The sequence below is a fragment of the Montipora capricornis genome, chromosome 6, assembly GCF_036669925.1.
Source record: "Montipora capricornis isolate CH-2021 chromosome 6, ASM3666992v2, whole genome shotgun sequence".
NCBI lineage: Eukaryota > Metazoa > Cnidaria > Anthozoa > Scleractinia > Acroporidae > Montipora > Montipora capricornis.
Genome location: NC_090888.1, coordinates 57529343 through 57549342, shown reverse-complemented (window position 1 = coordinate 57549342; position 20000 = coordinate 57529343). Strand labels below are relative to the sequence as shown.

The 20000-nt window shown below is 36.9% G+C and overlaps 3 protein-coding genes and 1 pseudogene across 3 annotated transcripts in view; 2 read left to right on the top strand and 2 right to left on the bottom strand.

Moving 5' to 3' along the window:
* Window positions 1-3890: 3890 nt before the first annotated feature.
* On the bottom strand, window positions 3891-6246 carry LOC138052645 (tubulin polyglutamylase TTLL13-like; annotated as a pseudogene).
* Window positions 6247-6327: 81 nt separating this feature from the next.
* On the top strand, window positions 6328-10191 carry LOC138052643 (protein MIX23-like). Its single transcript, XM_068899182.1, has 5 exons — window positions 6328-6420; window positions 7672-7797; window positions 9139-9285; window positions 9532-9591; window positions 9691-10191. Exons 1-5 carry the CDS (start codon window positions 6361-6363, stop codon window positions 9733-9735), a joined length of 438 nt encoding a protein of 145 aa, XP_068755283.1. The 5' UTR covers window positions 6328-6360; the 3' UTR covers window positions 9736-10191.
* Window positions 10192-10327: 136 nt separating this feature from the next.
* Window positions 10328-12093, bottom strand: LOC138052644 (cystatin-B-like). Its single transcript, XM_068899183.1, has 3 exons — window positions 11936-12093; window positions 11636-11737; window positions 10328-11065 (listed from the first exon to the last, which is right to left on the bottom strand). Exons 1-3 carry the CDS (start codon window positions 12005-12007, stop codon window positions 10937-10939), a joined length of 303 nt encoding a protein of 100 aa, XP_068755284.1. The 5' UTR covers window positions 12008-12093; the 3' UTR covers window positions 10328-10936.
* A 38-nt stretch (window positions 12094-12131) lies between these two features.
* The window catches only part of LOC138054186 (probable ATP-dependent RNA helicase DDX10), a 25911-nt gene continuing 18042 nt past the window's right edge, over window positions 12132-20000 (top strand). The window contains exons 1-5 of the mRNA XM_068900678.1: window positions 12132-12289; window positions 16422-16485; window positions 17160-17290; window positions 17826-17906; window positions 18073-18150. Of these exons, the coding sequence (XP_068756779.1) occupies window positions 12158-12289; window positions 16422-16485; window positions 17160-17290; window positions 17826-17906; window positions 18073-18150 (486 nt within the window). The 5' untranslated portion in view covers window positions 12132-12157. The remainder of the gene's footprint in view (window positions 12290-16421; window positions 16486-17159; window positions 17291-17825; window positions 17907-18072; window positions 18151-20000) is intronic.

Genomic DNA, 20000 nt, shown 5'->3' with positions numbered 1-20000 from the left:
TATAGGTACTAGGCAGCAGCTGGACAAGGTTAACATCAGTTGCATTAGGGTTGGGTCTACTGATGTTTGTCCTGTAACAGTAGCTAGAAACCTAGGCTCTTGGTTTGATGAGCAGCTCACTATGTCAACTCATATTAGCAAGTTATGCGGTGTTGCCTTTTACCATCTGCATAATATCAAACGCATTCGCAAGTATTTATCTCGAGAATCAACGGAAATGCTTGTCCATGCATTTATTACATCTCGTGTTGATTATTGTAACAGTCTTCTGTATGGGCTGCCCAACTACCAGCTTAACAAATTGCAGAGAGTTTTGAATGCCTCAGCCAGGCTAGTTTATAATGCCCCTAGGTTTTGCCACATCTCACCCCTTCTTCGTGGTCTGCATTGGCTTCCTGTTAAAGCCCGGATACAATTTAAGATACTGCTTATTACATTCAAAGCAATTCACGGCCTTGCTCCTAAATATCTATGCGATTTAATAACATTTAAATCGTCCTCATATAACCTTAGATCTTCAGGTAGTATTTTACTTTCTATGCCAATTGTTCGATCGAAGACGTTAGGTGATAGAGCTTTTATGGTAGCAGCGCCAAGGCTCTGGAACTCTCTTCCAAAAAAACTTCGTGAGATTACTAATGTGAACAGTTTTAAGGCTCATATTAAGACTTATCTTTTTAGGACTTTATAGTGGTGAGCAATTTTATATTCAATTCTTACTTGCATGCATATATATTATTTAGTTTTTATATGCATTATCTTTTGTTAAATTCTTGTAAAGTAATGCAGTTGTAATGCGCAGCTGATCATTCTCATGTTAAGCTGCGCACAATAAGTTCACAAATTATTATTATTATTATTATTATTATGTTTCCATATAACTCTGAGCGGGTTACAGACGAATCCCTTTGGAGCCTCCAAATGGCTGGTATACCGGGTGTCTGTAACAGAAAATAGATTAATTTAAATCAGTAGCCCATTACTAGGAGCGAGCAACAGCTCTATATTTCTGTCACGGCGTTTTTACAGACCGCGATTTATTTTTGGATTGAATTTCCCGCGAATGAGATTCCCGTAGGAGCCCGATGACCAATCTCAAGAACCTAACGTCACCGAACCGGAATTATCTTCGTTTTTTGCGGAAAAGATGGACTAAATATTCCAAAAAGCGTGAAAAAAAGCATGAAACTTTTCCAGATCACTAATAAATTGCGATCAAGCCCATTTTCAGCCTCGCCCATATGTTCTCCTATGTCGTCGCTCGCTAAAATTAGGTTTATTTGTTGCATGTGATTTGTGTTTATTGTTAATTTCAGTTTACTTGTCCCCAATTAGTGCTCCAGCGTAAGAACGACTAGACACTTAAATAAAGTTTCTTTTCTTAGTTTCCTTTCTTTTCCTTTCCTTATTCTCCTCAGTTTGTTCACTACGGTTTTCATTCTCGTACCTTGCGAGCAGAGTCTCTTTCGATCGTCCTAGATAAGTCGTGAAGAGGAAAGAAGACTCTGCCAGCAAACTCGACAGTTCGTATTGAGCACGCGTTAAACATTCACGTATTCGGGAGTCAGTCTCGCGTGGCTAGTAACCGCAAAACCACAAAACCAAAACAAACAGTTGGGATATTTTCGAACAACTCGGGTAAACACACGACAACCAAGAAATCATTTCCTCGGAAACTCAAGATAGTTCAAGTTTTTAAATTGCCATTTCAATTTTTACTGAAAAAAAATATAGGTTTCTCAATTCTGGCCAACTAGTTTCTGTAACCGACATACGGAGGAATTACTCATGGGAATTTTAATATAGTTAGACAGTTAGCAGTTAGTAGTTTTTAAAAAGAAACTTATGACTTATCTTTTTAAGCAGGTCTTTTAGGTTATTAAGTATAGCTAGTGTGAAATGTTGGCATAGTTTAACTTACGTAGTTTTATAACTGTATACATGTCTTTCATTATCTTTTATTTTATCTTCATACTTAGATGTTAAGCGTCTTTGAACCTTGGGAATAAATAATAATAATAATAATAAATAATAATAATAATAATAATAATATTATTATAATTATTACTATTAGAGCGAGTTTCAATCGAGTGTCGTAAAACGAAAACCAAAGTAATTACTTTGGCCAATCACAAAGGACGGAGACAATTCGGTAAACCAATCAAAACTCGAAGTAGTTACACGTAGCCGATACAAAGCGCGGGAAAATGTGCACGCGTGAACCACAATTGGTTTTGGTTTTACTTCTGATTGGTTGAAAAAGTGGAGCGAGAACTTTGAACCAATCATTGGGTGAAGTAGTGCAAAACCAAAGCAATTCGCTAATTGCTTTCGACACTCAATTGAAAACCGGTCTATTATTATTATGCAGTAAAACTATCTGTACTCAGAAAGCAACACAGGGTGCATAGCGTAGCCTCTGAGCTAAGCGAAAAATAAATAAATAAATAAATAAAATATATATACATATATAAAAATAATAATCTAGTTGACTAGAAATTATGCCGATAACTGTCCATTGCTAATCTATCAATCTTGACATTAACATCATCATGTTACTACATTGAAAGTTCTTGCAATATTGAGCGTCGCTGATAAAACGGCCTTCTGCATTCTCTCTAAGAAGTGAGTAGTCTTTCGCCCAACCAATGATTGCACACTAATCTCTTACTATTACTATTATTATTATTATTATTATTATTATTGTTATTATTAAAAATTGTCACGCTGTTGTAAAAAGTTAAAAAAATATTGATGACGCGTGGCGATTGATCACGCGCACAAATTAAAAAAAACAGGTTTGACAAGTCTAAACTGGACTGACTCATCCATTTCTTTGGATGAGCGGCAAATCAAAGAAAGTAGAGGCGGTTAGCCTATGGGGGGGCCACCCTGGCAGAATCTTCTTTCCTCTTCCCGACTTTTCTAGGAAGATCGAAAGCGACTCTACTCGCAGGGGATCATTGGCGCATCTTGCAACGCCTTCCGGCTTCGCAAAGGTTTTTTTGAAGTGTGTCAATACGATGGAGGAGTGACTGTGAGTGGACGACTGAGAGAATGCCGTCAGGTAGGGAGCCCAGGGCAATAAAGAAAGTTGCGGTTGACAATCTCCGGTCTGCCACCCTGGTAAGGCTCAGGTTGTTATCATCGGTCGAGGCCGTGGCCACTTAAGTGATAAAGCGCCTCCCCTTGCAATCAAGTGAACAAACTACCTCCTGATGTCGCTTGCAGGACTGCAATTGCGTTGATGGTGGGTTGAAATGAAAGTTCAATCTTTGTCAATTGATTCTGATGTGGAATTATGATCGTCGCAACGTTTTTATCAAGGATTATTTGACTCAAATTCGTGGGCTCTTGAGAATCGAGTGCCCAGCCTAATGGGATGTTATCATATTGTTGACTACTGAGTAATTGAAAAATGACTCAAATCGCGTCGTCACAATGGCAAAGTTAGGCTTTTTAATTGGGAATTTTTTCAGCCTTTTATCGGGATTCCTATATATTCCTTATATTTTTGGCGGGCATGCTCACACTGAGCTTAGGGTGCCTGTGGTGGTATTAATGTCCTAATGTCAGAAGTGCTCGGATCTTGATGTATTATATATCACGAAAACGAATGGTGTAGATCTATAAAAGACACGGACGTTAGCAGTCATTCGGTGTATGTTACCAAGTATCTTGATGTGTTTAAAACTCGTTCGAAAGTATCACAAATATGATGTATTAAAGTGTAACATTGTTTAACATGTAATATTTATCTGGTGAATTTTGATGTATATATAACAGCCTTGATGCACATGTAAACCCAATTGATATATATGTCATTCTTAGCACATCTTAATGCTTTGTCCCTTTTTAATAAGAAATAAAAAGGAAACATACCCGTAATATTATAACTAAAATTTTTTATTTGTTTCTCACTGTGTCTGTTGATACTTCTCCATCTTTTAGTTGTAAGATAGTATAGAATGCATTTAATGATGATCTAAAACCCCAATATGGTTGTGATAAATCTAAGACAGTACTATTGCTACAAACATTTGATGACTGCGACTTTACCTCAGTACTGATTGCTTTCAATATTTTTCTCATCTCCCCAATCACAACCTTCAGGTCTAACCTTCCTTGACAGATCTTAAATGTTACATGATTGAAAGGAAATGCAAGAATGCAGTTGCCTATCTGGGGTTTTAAAGTGGCACAGGTTCCCTTTTTGCTTCTCTGAACCTCCCTTGGGAGCTTTGAAGACAACTGCAAGCATGAATCACCTAAGCTTTCCATGCTTGAATGATGAAGAGCATTGTCATCAAATGTTTTCATTGAATAAATGAATGACATGTCTGATTTGTAGCAATGCACACACAAATTACAGCCCTGTTCATGCCTGTTTTGTTCAGGAATTGACAAATTTGTGGATGCCAATGTGTGCCTTTGGCTTCCAGCTTGGTTTGGTACTCTCCTTGCCTTTTCGCCTCCTTCACAGCAAATTTCAATTAAATCTTTATTTTCATCTTCTGTTGCTTTCCCAGAGAAAGTCTGTTTTTTTCCTTCTTTTGAAATGTCCTTAGTAGGCTTATCAAGACCACATTCAACCTCTTTGGAAGAATATTCAAGATGAACCTCTTTTTCCTTTAATTCTTCCGTTGCTGAATTTAATTTCAATGAACTATCACATTTCTCCACTGAAGCCATAAGAAATTCTTCTGATGAACTATTTCTTTTACTGCTTGACAATTTTAACTTTGAGCTGGGCTTCTGGTATGTTCGAAACGATTTCCTTCTCTTTTCTTCATTTCTGCCAAACACAGGACCTTTCTCCCCCAAACTGTTATTTATCTTCAAGTCAGATTCACCTTTTCCAGCAGACATATTAAAAATGGTTTTGGAACTCTCCTCAACTGCCTGGTTTGAAAGGATAGGTTTGTGGACGCTTTTCAGAGTACGATTCTTTACACATCTTTTCTTAAAACTCTTCTTACTATTCACTACATTGTCGTTGTCCTTTCCTCCACGTTTAATGTCAATTTCACTAAAATTTAAAATTTCCAGGATGTCATTTAATAAAGGTCTCTTGACTATGTCATCTTGGCTGCAGTCATTCCCCAGTGCTGGTGAGAAATTGACTTCCAAAAGCCAAGGCTTCATATTTTCATCAACAAGAATGTCAAAACCAAACATCTCAAAACAGTTGGAAGTGTCATCTGGTATATCTTGGACTTGCGACAAAAGGGTAAGAATAATGATTGTTGTTATGCGATGCCACAACATCCGATCGTCGAAATTGTGCTTGTGTAAGTAGACTCGCAGTTGACTCAACGTCCATTTACAACCAATACCAATGCTCTCTTTTTCAGCTAAATACTGTGGTCCAGTTTTATTGATACTTGTATTTGTGAGATGTGAAAAGCGGTTGTTTAGGCTGGACAAATCAAATCTTTCCGTGCTAAATCTCACAATACCCTCATGGTAGATATACAGGTGGAAAGGGTGGTATGATGTCACAATTGCATACAGACGAAGATCAAATTTGTAGCCAGAAATGAGAAGTGGCTTGATTATATATTTTTGCACAACAACAGCACAGTCATAAGTGAAATCGTGCAAATCTTGGAAAATGAAAATCCCACGTCCACAAGACTGCTCTGTGGGTTTGCATATCCAGTAATTTGATCCTTTTTTATCACCCTCTTGTTTGGAAAATTCTGCCACAAATTTCTTGTACTCGTTCGGAAGAATAAAGGTCTGAGGAAAAAAATCAAACATAGAACCTCCATAAGAGGTCTTCAATCGTCTAAGGTTCCTTGCCAAACCATCTTTCTTCGTGATATTAGAAGATTTTGGAAAGTGGTTTAAACGCTGCCAGGGATGACAAGTTTCATATTCACTTAAAGTGAATCCTTGGTTTTCCACCACAAATTCCAAGCTCCGTCTGTCTCACACTCGTCTTCGCAGTACTCCTCCCAGCCACGTTCTAAGCACACTTCTCTGAGGATGTCTGGTGCTTTGTCGCAAAGCCTGAAAACGACGGAAGTCATTTAGCAATACCAAGAAGAGATTCTAACAAATACCGCCTGACATCTTTCTGTTCAGCACGCAAAATGATCTTAAAACGTGGCTTAACCACTTCAAAGGTCATGACGATCTTTGACGACTTGTGGCAAATATTGTTAGCTCTCAAAACTTCTTGATCGAACAGGTATTCGAAACATCATACAAAATTAATTTGGTTTGGAACAGTTTATGACGTAACAGGCTCAGCAGGCTCACTATTTCCGGCATGGTTTTTGTGGGGTCAGCAGTTCGATATAGTGTTCATGTAATGGTAATGAAAAATCAGGAGTCGACAACACGTGAGTCAAAATGGCGGCCGGTGGGAATGAACTCAGTCAAATGTCTTGCGAAGATTTTGGTCAATTTAAGGTAATTAACTTATGATATAATTCTAAAAACATATTTGGTCGCGGAAACTGACTCAATTCTGGAAAACGAGTCGTTAGAGGGTGGATCGATTCGACTTGAAAGCTCCTAACTGGATCGTTTATAATTTCCCAATTTACACAATTTACCAATATCGCCCGTTATGTTTATTCTGTATTATCCCAAAATTGCAGGCAAGGAGATGCTACCTTCCTGAAAACTGTACACCTAAAATAAAATGTTGCGTCATACTCCGAAAATGATCGTAGTGGCCACCCCAAATGAATTTAACCTAAGCTACACTGTACATGTACATTGTACAACCTTCTTGTTCGGATGCTTGATCACTGAGCCACAGGAAACCCATGGGAGCTTACTCCTTTTATGTCTCTGAAAACTGAGCCTTTTGTGGATCTTATTGTCTACATTTGTGTCACATTTTAATGATGATGATGATGATGATGATGATGATGATGAAGATGAAGATGATGATGTTGATGATTGCCGGAGAGATGCAGAAAATAATTTTAATGGACACTAAATAACCATCAGGGAAAGTGCTATCAGGACTAGTACAAAGTAATGATTAAGAAATAGAAAACATGTACCGTGTTTCTATCAAGTTATAGAAAGTTTGGGAGAACGAGAAATGCTGTGGGAACACGAGCCGCAGGCGAGTGTTTTCACGGCTTTTTCGAGTTCTCCCAAACTTTCACCAGAAATCCCCCTACTTGGAACTTTGATGCATTAAAGTGACATGACGAAGTAGTTACTGTTCAAACTTTTATTCCACAATCCTTGGCGACAATTGTGCCTCTATCAACTTGTTTGACCAACTTTTCATATCATAAATTTTATCAACATAATAATAATGTTATTTCAATGAAAACAGAGCTGTACCTGAACCTGTTCAACATATGCACATATACAGCTGTTGTATTTACACAAGAATACAGTAGGTCCATTTAATCCAAGTTTATATACAATATGATTCTTCTGGATATACAACTAAATTCTAATATTCTTGTGCAAATATTTCCATGCAAAGCACAAGTGTGAGAATATGACCATACTTTATAACAAAAAAAAAACATGAAAACAAAAGTCATGATCAATTTTAGTCCTGTCTTAAGCATCATACTGTAGCGGTTCATATATTGTTGTTTTCCTATGCTCTCTTTGCATGTATTTCATAGGTCTATTAAATTTGTTTTTTAATAATTATAATTAACTAAAGAATGCCATTTTTTGCAGGAAGCCTTAAAAGTTTTAAGGCTAATTGATGACAAGATAATTTATGAGTTGAATAAAAGTGTTCCCACATCCTCTTTCTCTGGAGAAATCAATGCAGAGCAGAAATGTCGTGAACTTTACACTGAGGTAATGAAACTGTAGAGACATTGTTTTAACTTTGTACATATATTCTGAGCTCACTGCTCTAAGATGGACTTCCTTACTATCACTAGTGAAGAGTTTTTCTTAACTTAGAGGGGGATTTATTCATTTGAATGCCATAATAATAATAATAATGATAATAATAATGATAATAACAAGATAAATACTTAGTTAGGGCGCTAAGGACACTAGATTTTAGATTTTCTTTTTTCTTCAGAAATCCAGAAACACAAGTATTGTCCCAAAACCTGTATTTTACTGATTTTCTATGCAGTTTTTATAGTGTATAAGAGTTTGATATGATACTTAATAGGCTTTTAATAGAGATAACCAGATTATGATGGCCTCGTGTAGGTTTATAAGAGATAATGAGAGTATAAAAACTGAATAACTTTCTAAATAGGCTTTTAGTAGAGATAATATCATCATGTTTTTGCGTAGGTTTTACAGAGTATAGAATTTAATAACATTCTGAATTAGCTCTCTAAGTTGAGAGATTCATATTAATATGTATATTAGAATTGTACTAGGTTCCGTAACGAACTTTTTGTACTTCTAAGTGTAGCTTCTCAAGTGGTGTAGGTTATGTTATGCACCCTATACTACTCATAATGTGGACAGCATTCCAAAGTTTTATACTGCGAGATAATAATAATAATTATAATAATAATTTTTCTTTTCATGGTCATTCTGAAACACCATGCCCATTGATGTAAAGCTCTTGAAACGGTCGCGAGCCTTCCTTCCACAACACTGTCCATAATTTGCATGATATCCGAAAACACTGTTAATAATAATAATAATAATAATAATAGTAATAGTAATAATAATTTAAAATAAACAAATTCTTAAACAATCTTACATTTACAATATAATAATAATAATTAATAATAATAATAATAATAATAATAATTATTATTATTATTATTATTATTATTATTATTATTATTACCTTTCTCTCTATTCTGCTGCCAGATGATTTTACTCATCAGTGGGACCACTTCATGGGTGAATGGGGTAACAAATGAATGCACTAAATGACTGAAAATTATTTGAACCCAATAATGATATGCTTTGGTGAAATTGGATCACTCCATGAAGTGTAGTAACAATGTCATGTAAATGTACTTCCAAGAAGGACTCAATTCCTTGTACTGATGGTTGAACAACCTCAGTGGTAGTCACCTGTTTGACTCTGAAGATAACTTGTGCTCAGGCTGTCCAAATGTCAGTCACATACAACATTTCTTTCCAGAACCTCACAGCACAAAATGATCAAGTTACATCAAAAGAAATTGAAGTGTGGTTTTTTTAATGTTTTAACAGCTGCTAGCTGGCTACCAGACAAGAGAGCAGGCCATAAAGAAGTGCATCAATGAAGTTAATAAAAATACCCAACTGCTACGAGAAAGAAGGGATCGCAATCCTGATGATGTGCATGCAATGAGAGACCTTAGAAAGGAACAAACAAAGGTATGAGGGATCGGTACATTGTATGTATCATGATGTTTTAAGAATACACTTTGTCTTTCAGCCTCCTGCTTTTCAGTTAAAGGGGAACAGAAGACATAAATTCACATTTTAATCCATTCTTTGATAAATTTCAACTTTCCAAACAAACCCAGTGTAATTTCCTTTTGTTATTGTGTTCTTGTGACTAGAGCTACATGTATTCATAGTTACTGTATATTTGAACTGAATACCATTTTTTTCTTACAGCTTAGATTAATGCAATCAGAACTCAGTGTAGAAGAAGTTATACGACAGCGAACCTTCAAGGTAGTATTCTCAGGAATAATTTAACCTCTACTTTTCCCCTTTTATTTTCTTTCTTTGGCCTTTAGATTGTAAAATCTGCTTTTTATTATCACCTTGCAGGTTTTCAATGAGCGATGCTGGAAGTCATTCAAACCACCACAATGACATTTGAACAACAATACTAATTATTATTTTTGGCCATGTAATATTGAAATGTCCATCCCTTTAGCTTACATTATCAGCTACAAGTTTGTAAATGAAGTGTGCAGTTATCTGACCTTACCACAATCTAATAAGAGATACAACAGTACCATTGAGAGCAATTGTCTTGCCATTTTCAAACAGCAAAATAGTTCTTAAACACCAGACTATAGTCAGGTTTGGTTTGACCAATTTCTTTGAAATCATCTGGTCATTTACTATTCTCCCTTAATCAAATTTATGGATAAAAATAAATTTCTAAAGGGAGAGTTGAGAATTTTTTTGTACAGTACTAGACTTTGCAGTTGTCAATCATTTTCCCAGCTGTTCAAGACAAAGAACACATAAACATCCAACAGGCCATCTCACACAAATTAGTTGTAAGTTGAAATGTTTAATAAAGGCAGAGATTTTTACCAATTTTGTATTTGTTTTTTTTTTTTTGGTCTCATCACATTTGCGAGGCTCAATTACCAGTCCCAAAGGCTGAACAAAGTAAGCAGTGGAAAAATTATCAACCTTGTAAAGTGTATTTAATACAAAAACTCTCACACAGTTTCATTATATTTTTTAAAATTTTATTGTGCTACCTTGTAGGATATAATTTCGCAGTGCAAAAGTTCCCTGTATTTGATCCCAATTTAAAAATTATTGGAAAAAAAATGTATTTGAAAGAGTATCTTTTTTTTTCTTCTGTCTCTAGAATCATATACATGTACCATTCAATAAAGAGCCATTTTTGACAGGGAGGCTTGAAATATCAAACCACATAACTATGTGCATCAAATGACATTTTTCAGGATACGTTGGCCTGCATGTTAAGATTCTCCTGGAGGACGCTCAGTGTTAGATAATCTAGAATAGTAATATCAGAAGTTCAAAAAGCTAGGAGAACCTGGATGTCCCCATGAGATGGTGTCATTCACTTGACTTTAATTTTTAAAAGTTGTGCAGGTGATGATGGCAACTCAGGCATACTCCAAAATAGTTCTGGGTTCTTCAGACATGATTCAAAACAATAATAATATTAGGACGCTCAACCACCCAGCCACAGGAGACTGATAGGCGCTGGGCCAGAGTGCAGGTGTTATGATAAATTTTTGCAAAACAAAAAACAAAACAAAAAATTAACAAACAAATGGGGGTCTAAAAGTGTGGTAAATTCTCAAAAATATTGTAAGGCATCATCTTCCTTCATCCCAGTCTTGATCGCTGAAAGTTCCAGGGTTGATCCAGCATGAGGCAATGTTTGATACACACGTAAGTGGACAAAGTTACCATCACCGACATCAACCTGCAAAGAAGAGTAGTGCAATAGCATAAATGATAAATTATAAATAAGAAAGGAAGAAACTGCAGAATACCTTACCAGCATTGTTACCATTTGGCAGCATTCTCTGAAGAAAATACATGTATCAGATTACAAGATATTTTAGTCCTATTCAGTGCAATTTGTGGCAGAGTGTTGAAAAAGCCTTGCTGGACTGTGCGTGACAATGATACATGACTCACGGTTACTAATAATATAAATAGGACGTTATTTGATACCCTTTGTATGTTTAGCCGCACCTAGATTTTTTGTCTTCATGGAGCGGTTTGTTTTGTGGAAGTGAAAGGTCTTTTGAAAGTAAAATCGTTACAGTATCATTAATCGTATCGAACATCGTAGAGTATTCTGCACTTGAGCCCAATAAAGCTAGTGCTAGTTCCCAACTGTAAAGGCCTGTGTGATTATGCACTTTAAACCCCTCCCTCTCTTTAGGAGTTTTAAATCTTCCTCAAAAGTTTCAGTATGGTTGGCTCACTTAGCAAAAGAGGTAGATTTTTGCTTTAAAAGCTGATATTCGCCATAAATGACACTCACCTTTATGAAGTAATTTGTTCCAGCTACCACTTGAGTCTTGTATGATTTGGCCACAAACTGACTAAATTTTGTCCCTGCTTTGTTTTCCGCTTCCCCCTTTACCTAACAACAGCACAACATTGTGAATCAACACGAAGAACGGCTAGAGAAGGGCCGAGATTTAAATCCTTAATTCTTCAACCCTTGGTTTCTGTATCCCACAAGTACGTATCAATGTTCCTCTCTAGCACCCATCCATAAGGGGCACAGCAGCTTCATGCAAAAAAATCAAATACAAATGAAAATAATTGAAAAAAAGACCTGATCGCAAATCTTTTGCACATTTTCGTCGGCCTGTTTTAGTTCACTGGTTCCACCGCACACTGGATTCATTTTGCTTTATGACCGAGTTCACCTCACGTGCTTGTATTGCAAGAAAGAAAAATATTTCCATTATCACTCGTGAGCGTGACATCATTCCTCAACTTAGCCGGTTTCCTCGTCCCAGTACCACCACCGGTTTTGGCTCGGTTACCAAGGAACATGGCGGACAGAGGGGCTCGGAAAAAGAGATCACTGTGGAAAACATCGCAGAAAAGTAAAAGGACACGACGAAAAGAAGAGTGGGCAAAAGAGGAGATTGAGATTAAGGAGTTAGAGGCACGTTGCAAAGAAGTAAGTTCCGCCTTAGTATATTAACGAGGTTCCACTTGTTCTCGTCATTAAACTTAAGCTTTAATAGTTATTACCGGTATGTGGCCTTTTTACCATTAGAATCCTCCGTACTTGCGTGCTTTCAATTCAATCTTTTGCCTCAATTCATTTTTGCGGTGATGGCTGAAAAACGCGAGGGTACATCATCCCCTCTTTGGATTACTGTAGAATACCGGCTACTCTGTTACGGGCAAATGGGCAAACTGTGGCTATGCGGCTACATGTATTGGCTACATGGATAAGTTCAAACAATGGCTAAAACTGAACAAAAAAAAATCTCTGGGTCTAGCGATATTTCTTGTTTACAAACAATAAGGCCCCTTTCTTTTGATATTCAAAATTTGCCAACCACGGAACAAAAGAATTCATTATTTCAGTAGCCAATTAGGTTCTGGTTGGCATATTAGGCTGATATAGCAACAGAACGGGAACGTCAGTGGCGATGGCTCGTGCAGAAAAAACACCAATGAGAAATCAGAATAGAGTAAACTCCACTCTTTTCTTCTCTATTCTAAATTCTCATTGGTAGTTTTGCTGCGCTCGACGTCGCCACTGATGTTCCCGCTCTGTTGCTAAATCAGCCTATTAATAACAATGGGTGACGTCATGAGAAACATCACTATACCTCATTCTTTAAGTGTCACTGATCCATGCAAGAGATAGAAGCAAAATGGAAACTTATGTAGCAGCAAAGATGCATAGCCATGAACCATGTTGCCTCATACAGTGCAGACCAGAAATATGCGTCCCAAAAAACGTGTGCGAAACGAGCATACGAAAATTGCGCACACGCGTCTGCGTTTGTAACACGCGCATTCATCAAAGATAATTAGTATGTATGAGTTGGCCCATTGTCTTTTCATTGTTTAAGTTTTATTGTTAGTTTCAGCGCAAGACAATGGCTATGTCAACAGTGAAGTGTTTGACAAAATTTCAAATAACGTAACGCGTGCTTCCAAGTGAAATTCGAGTCAACAATGCACTCGCTTCCGCTTCATATTTAATTTCAGACATTTGAAAATTACTTTCACTTCTCGCTGCATCAACAAATGACATAATGAGGGAAATAAATATTTTCCTGTGATTAAAACGTAAAACAGGACTATTTTCAATTTGAAAGACATCGGTTTTGCCAACAGAAATCGACGGTCAGTAAAGTTAGTCGATCAATAACAAATATCGCTAAGAGCAAGACTTGGACGAACGGCGCAGTGAAATGCAGTAAAATCAACGAAATAAGGAGTATATTCATTCGCAAACAAAACTTACTTACGCCATCTGTAATACCGGTACTTTCTCCTATATTTCAAAATAATTTTTGTAATGCGTGCGTGACATTCAAAAGGCGTCTCGGCATTGTGTCCTTTTGCAAATTGAAGCTGTATCACTTCAGCAAGATTCACTGGAATGCGCTCGGAGTTTGAAAAATCTCCCCTTTAAGATATCTTCTGCACCAATTTCTTTCTTTAGTTAAGCTTTACGGAGGAGAATTAACACGGGGTTGGCTGGAAGCATACAGAGTGAAACCCTGTGTGACAAAAAAGGGAAATAAGCCGCGGCTTACTTTGGTCGCGGCATACATAAGACGCGAACACCCGGTGTAAATGGTACAAAATCTACGTTCACGGCTTTCTCAAGCCGCGGCTTATCCTGGCCTGGGAGTTTATACTCGTATAAATAGTCCCTTTCGCGTATTACATGTATGTACGCCGCGGCTAGAGTAAGCCACGGCTTATTTTCTCTCGTATAAACGGCCCTAATGTCGTCTTCCTTTGTTTGAGAGCCTGGAACCAAATGTTTACTTGTCGGAGCCTCAAAGCAGTTATCTCATGACGACTTCTGTGGCGCCATTCTCAGTATTTGACCTTCGCGAAAAACTTGGGATGTTACAAAAACTCCTCAGTAGCGCTGTTTTCTTTTTTTCCCGAAATTCTTAAGCTCAACAAATTTTCGGCAAAGCACTTTTATTGCAAAGAATTGGCGGAAAAGTCAGAAGCTACGTCTACATAATTATTTTCTTCGTTGTTTGGCATTTTCTGTGACAACGATCCAAACTGCAGTTTCGGCAACAGAAAGGTCAAAATAACTTAACTATCAGTGGTCAGCTGCAGGATGACAACAGAGTTTTATTATTTTTCATCCAGTGAATGTCGAAAGAAAAAAAAAAACTTTGTAGGTTCGTTTCGAAAACTCACATTGGTCAGTTGACACCACTCTTCAATTCAAATGTTCTGGTAAGTTGATTACAGAAATTAAATATTCATTTTATCGTCTGTCTATTGTTTCGTGGAACAATGAACATCACATCTACGATACGAGTTTGCATAACAAAAGGAAAAACGCGCATCAAATGCGCGTTTGGAAACGCGCATTTAAAAACGCGCGTGCGTTTTGCGTCTGCGTAGGACGCATATTTCTGGTCTGCACTGTATACATGTAGGTTGTAGCCACAGTTTACACATGTGCATGTTAAGCAGTTTTTGGTAAGATTACAGGTGCCCCAAGCTCAGTGTCAGGAAAAGCCAACAAAAATACACTGCATACTTGGATTTGTATGGAAGATAATTTTACGAAAATATTGTCAATTAGAAAGCCTAACTCTATTGCCGTTTTGGGTCTCTTCCTTCCTGTGTGTTTTTTTTCCAGATTCGATGCAAATTAAGCCATTATCAGTTCATTGGTTTTCAACAGTTATAGTAAAATACCAAGGCTGAACACTCAATTCTCACGAGCGCACCAAATTCAGTCGAATATTCCTGGTTAAAATGTTCCCACGGTTAAAATTCAATTGCAGAAAAAGAGCCTTTTTTAACACTCAACGCACACCACACTGCGGCTGTTGAGTTTCCGCTTAGTTGTGAGTCCTTGTTTGTGACTTGGTAACAAGGCATTGTTTGTCTTTGTTTGTTACCATGGATAAAACCTTTGCCCTTGAATTCTACGGTGGAATTTTAATCGTGGGAACATTTTAACCAGGAATATTTGACTGAATTTGGTGCGCTCATGAAGATTGAGTGTTCAGCCCTGGTATTTTACTGTAACTGTTGACAACTGATAAACTGATAATGGCTTAATTCATGTCGAATCTGGAAAAAAAACCACACAGGAAGGAAGCGACCCAAAATGGCAATATTGAATAAGGTTAGGCTTTTTAAGTTCAAGTTCAAGTTCAAGTTCAAGTTCATATATTCACACTTATTCAACTACAATATAACAACAATTAAATTGACAATTCTTTTGTAAAATTACCTTCTCTGGTCTTTATCGGATTTCCCATACAAATCCTTATATATTTGTTGGCTTTCCCTCACAGTGAGCTTGGGGCACCTGTGGTAATATGAAAAGCCTGGTTGCCCATGGACAATTCAGCCAAGAATAGAAAATTAATTATTACTGTAATCATATGCAGCACGAGACATACTTGTTGGTTTTCTATTGTCAATGTCCAATAGTACAGTGTACTTTAAGTGATAAGATGCTGCAGCTGAGTATTTTCCTGTGTTTTGATTATCTGCAGTTTTCACAAAACATTGTATTAGGAAAATTAATGCGAGAGACTATATCAAACATATGGGCGATGGAGATGGAAGATGCCTAAAATTAAACCCAGACAAGCAAGCATTTAAATTCTTAGGAGGTTTCCTAAGTTTGGTTGCCCGGCTTTTGAAACGGGAAAACCCGGAATGGAATTTTTTTTTTATTTGGAGTGCTGCTTTTAAAAAATATGTAGGAAAAGGGAGCAAATACAAAAATTGTATTGCCTTGGCCATTTTTGAAGCAGTATCAATAAAATGGCTCCATGGCTCACCAGTAAAAATCAATGTGTAAGGAAGCAGTAAGGTTTATTAGTGAACAAAATTCAATATAACAGTTTTAAGAACAAGTAAGGTCTCTTTGAGTGGCTCGGCAGCTCTGTGTCTTGTCAGTCATGTCTAGCGATCTGCCACGCCACTCTGCAAGTGATACTTGTTTCATTTGACTACTGAGCGACTGAGCCACCAAATAAATACCGGTAATGGCTCAAACGTTTTTTAGTTTAGACAAATTAATTTCTTATCTTCATTTGCAAATAATATTATTTTACCTGTTACAGCTGGATTGTTCAGCTACTGTGTCAAAATTTTCGGAGTTACCCATCTCACAAAGAACTCTTCAAGGTATCATCCTTTTAACGATGTGCTGCAACAATATTTTACTGATTATTATCATCAAAATTAGTTCAATGCACAGCACTGTAATTCTATGAGCTTGCATTCTGTTCACTGTGATAGATAGCCAACATGGCCAAAAGGGCCAAATCTGGTATCCAACAAGGGCAAACTAAAGAATGAAATTCTGGTTTTTTTTTGTCCATCCACTTTTATGCATAAAACATAGTTTATTAAAATTAATTTCAAGCTATGTCTCTTGACTGTTTCAACCGAAATGCATAATTTCTCAATTCGCAACATATCTTTCAAAGTAAACTTAAAACATCAAGGAAAGTCTTGCTTTTCATCACCACTCTCAATTCTTCGACACTAACCATTACCCAGGAAACCACAATTTTACAAAAGAGGGAAGAAAGGAACTTTAGCCCAACATTTATTGCACCAAAGGCACTGGGTAAACATTATAAAGCATTGGATACTAGATTGTAATTGCTACAACAACATTGTTCGCCAAAACAATTTTAGACTACACTGTACAAAAATATTTAATAGTTAGTTCTTGTCTTTTCATTTATATTAATTTGTGTTTTTACCCAAATCTCAGTGATGTACATGTACATGTATTTTCCAGTGTTATTTTCAAATGATGAGTAAAATTTAATACTAATTTCATTCTTCAGGTCTTCGAGACACCGGTTACATCACTTTAACTGACATTCAGAAGGCAGGGATACCATTATCATTGAAAGGTTGTGACATACTTGGAGCTGCTAAGACTGGCTCAGGAAAAACTCTGGCATTTCTTATTCCTGTGAGGATTCTTCTGTGTGTTTTATCCACACTCAAAATGTTCCATTTTAATTGTTGAATCACATGTACAATGCATTTCATCTGTAACGATCTGACATTAAATTTTAGGAATTCCATTAGACCATGGAGAGAATTAGGGTGGCTTTCAATCAAACAGTGCCTTGCATCAAAAAATCCTTCTATGGCTTTGAATGTACATTTTCAGTATCAATGGTCAATTGCCTCATTTACATTTGTTCAAGGTTTATCAATTGGAGGAGAAACCTGATCTTGTCATAGCAAACAGAGAGGATGTATAATTGGTTGAAACAAAATGACCTAGTTTGGTTGCAAATTATCCTAAGGAACAAAATGACCTGCAACAGATACACTATCAGGGAAAAATTCTTGAAGTACTACACTGCAGACACTATACATGTAAACGAAAAGTTAAAAAATGGTGAAAAAAATAAGCGTTACAGGGACTTTAATGTTATCTATTAATGGTCAACACCTCCAGCAGTAAACATTAAGGTTTGTTTGGTTTTTTTAAATAGGTGATTGAAACACTATGGAAACTGCGATGGACATCACTTGACGGTCTTGGGGCCCTGATAATCTCTCCTACACGTGAACTTGTGAGTACTTCCATTCACCTGCATGTAAATAAGTAGTGAAAGTCCTTTACATATAATTTTTAAATGACCTTTACATGTAGTACTTGTAAATATATAATTATGCAATAATGTTGTTGTTGAGTAAAATACTTACATGTACATGTATCTGTAATTGTTTTCTTTGAAGGCATATCAAACATTTGAAGTACTTTGTAAAATTGGTAGCAAGCATGATCTATCAGCTGGCCTTATCATTGGAGGAAAGGTATTGGACACCAATCATTATAGTCTTTTTTTTAATTTTTGAAGTGGAAGCTTGAACCTTTAATATTATCATTACTAGTGTTACTATACTTTTTGCAAGGCTTTGTACTGCTTCTTCAGGGATGTAGCTACATGTAAGAATAAACTCATCCAGTTGAAGATTCTATTGAGGCGGTACAGGAGCATCAGAGGGTAACAAGATTGTTCCCAGTATCTCACAATACCCGGCGTTCTTCAAGATGGCAAATACGGGGAAAGACTAACTGAAGACATGCACAGCAGTACTTAAAACAAAGCTTTTGTTTCATTTCCAGTATCAATAAATTCTAGTGATAATTCCGTATACTAACAGATATTCAATTTTTTTTGTTAATTAAAAGTGCCACTACAACGAAAATTTTTGGTTTTCTTTTCGAATTTTTTCAACGTCCATTAAGTCAATATGTTCAAAATAATACAATGCATTTAAATTTGGAATGATAGAAGCGAGATAAATCCGGAAATAGCCAGACAAAAACCGCTAAAAATCTGTCTGCCATTACTCGGACGGCATTGGAGAAGCCTGACGTCATACGTGCATCGCTTCGTGAGCGTTTGACAAAGCGAACAAGTCGATCAAGGAGTAATGTATATAATATGATTCAGCAAAAAGCAACTCGGCGATCTCTCACATCTCATAGACGGCATGGGAAATTAGCCGCGTTTATTTTGAGCGTTGCGCATATGATGTCAGACCCCAGGCGATCCAGCTAGACCCAACCCTTTTCCTCACTCACGGTCATTTGCCGTTCGAGTTATGGCGGACAGCGAAAACCAAAAAACTATGTTACAATAATCATACTTTCTGTGGGAATTTTGAGATAAAAATTGGCATGATACCTATTAATTTTAGTACGTCTATTTTCAAAATCTAAAGAAAAAAGGACATGCAAAATTTTCATCGTAGTGGCACTTTAATTAACACATGACTTTTGTAGATAATAATTTGTAATCTTCTCAGTCACTTCGATCAACGGTCAAAATTCAACCTGTGATCACCCCTTTTTCAAGCGGCGATTTTCACCGGCAGCCACATTTCTGGCTCCTTGCTCCCAGGTGCACAGGCACCTACACGTACATGTATTATTGTTTTTAGACAATCAAGTGTCTTCCACATAGGATACAGGCAACTTCCTTATCCTGTGGATGATCCAGATTAGACACATCTGGATCACATCCTGTGATCCAGATTGAAGGCAGTCTAGGGTCAAAAACCTGACAAAGCTGAATATCTGACCCGACAAATCAAGGAATAGACGGGAGGGAACATGCAGATACCCACTAAAACTGACTGCAGTTTGACCCCTGCAAATTACTTGCAGCCGAGGGAACCCTGCCTCCAAATCTTATCTGGAGCACTGCATCCTTTTAATTTCCTCCTTTGTCTTAAGTACTTACACTGTAGCAGTCTTTTTTCCTCTGACTCTGTTTTGATACTTCAGTCTCCATGATCAATCAAGTTACACTTGCATGATTTTGATTTCAAGACTACAATGCCAGGCCTTGGACTGATCACTATGCCCTATCTGTTGTGATGTTGTGGTCCCAAGGGATCTTAGGCTGATTCCAGGCTTTGATTACCCATACATTTTACCTACATGTTGTTAGGATTTACGACGAGACACTGAAGCGTAACGCAACTTTAATCCACTGGACTCGGATACACATCGATTTACAAAGGGGATGTATATGTTGTAGTACAATTTGTTCCTTTGGTACAATTTTTTCTGAACTGGTACGGAATATATTGAACTGGTACAAAATATGTTGAACTGGTAGAATTTTAATTGTACTGGTTTATTTTTATCAACT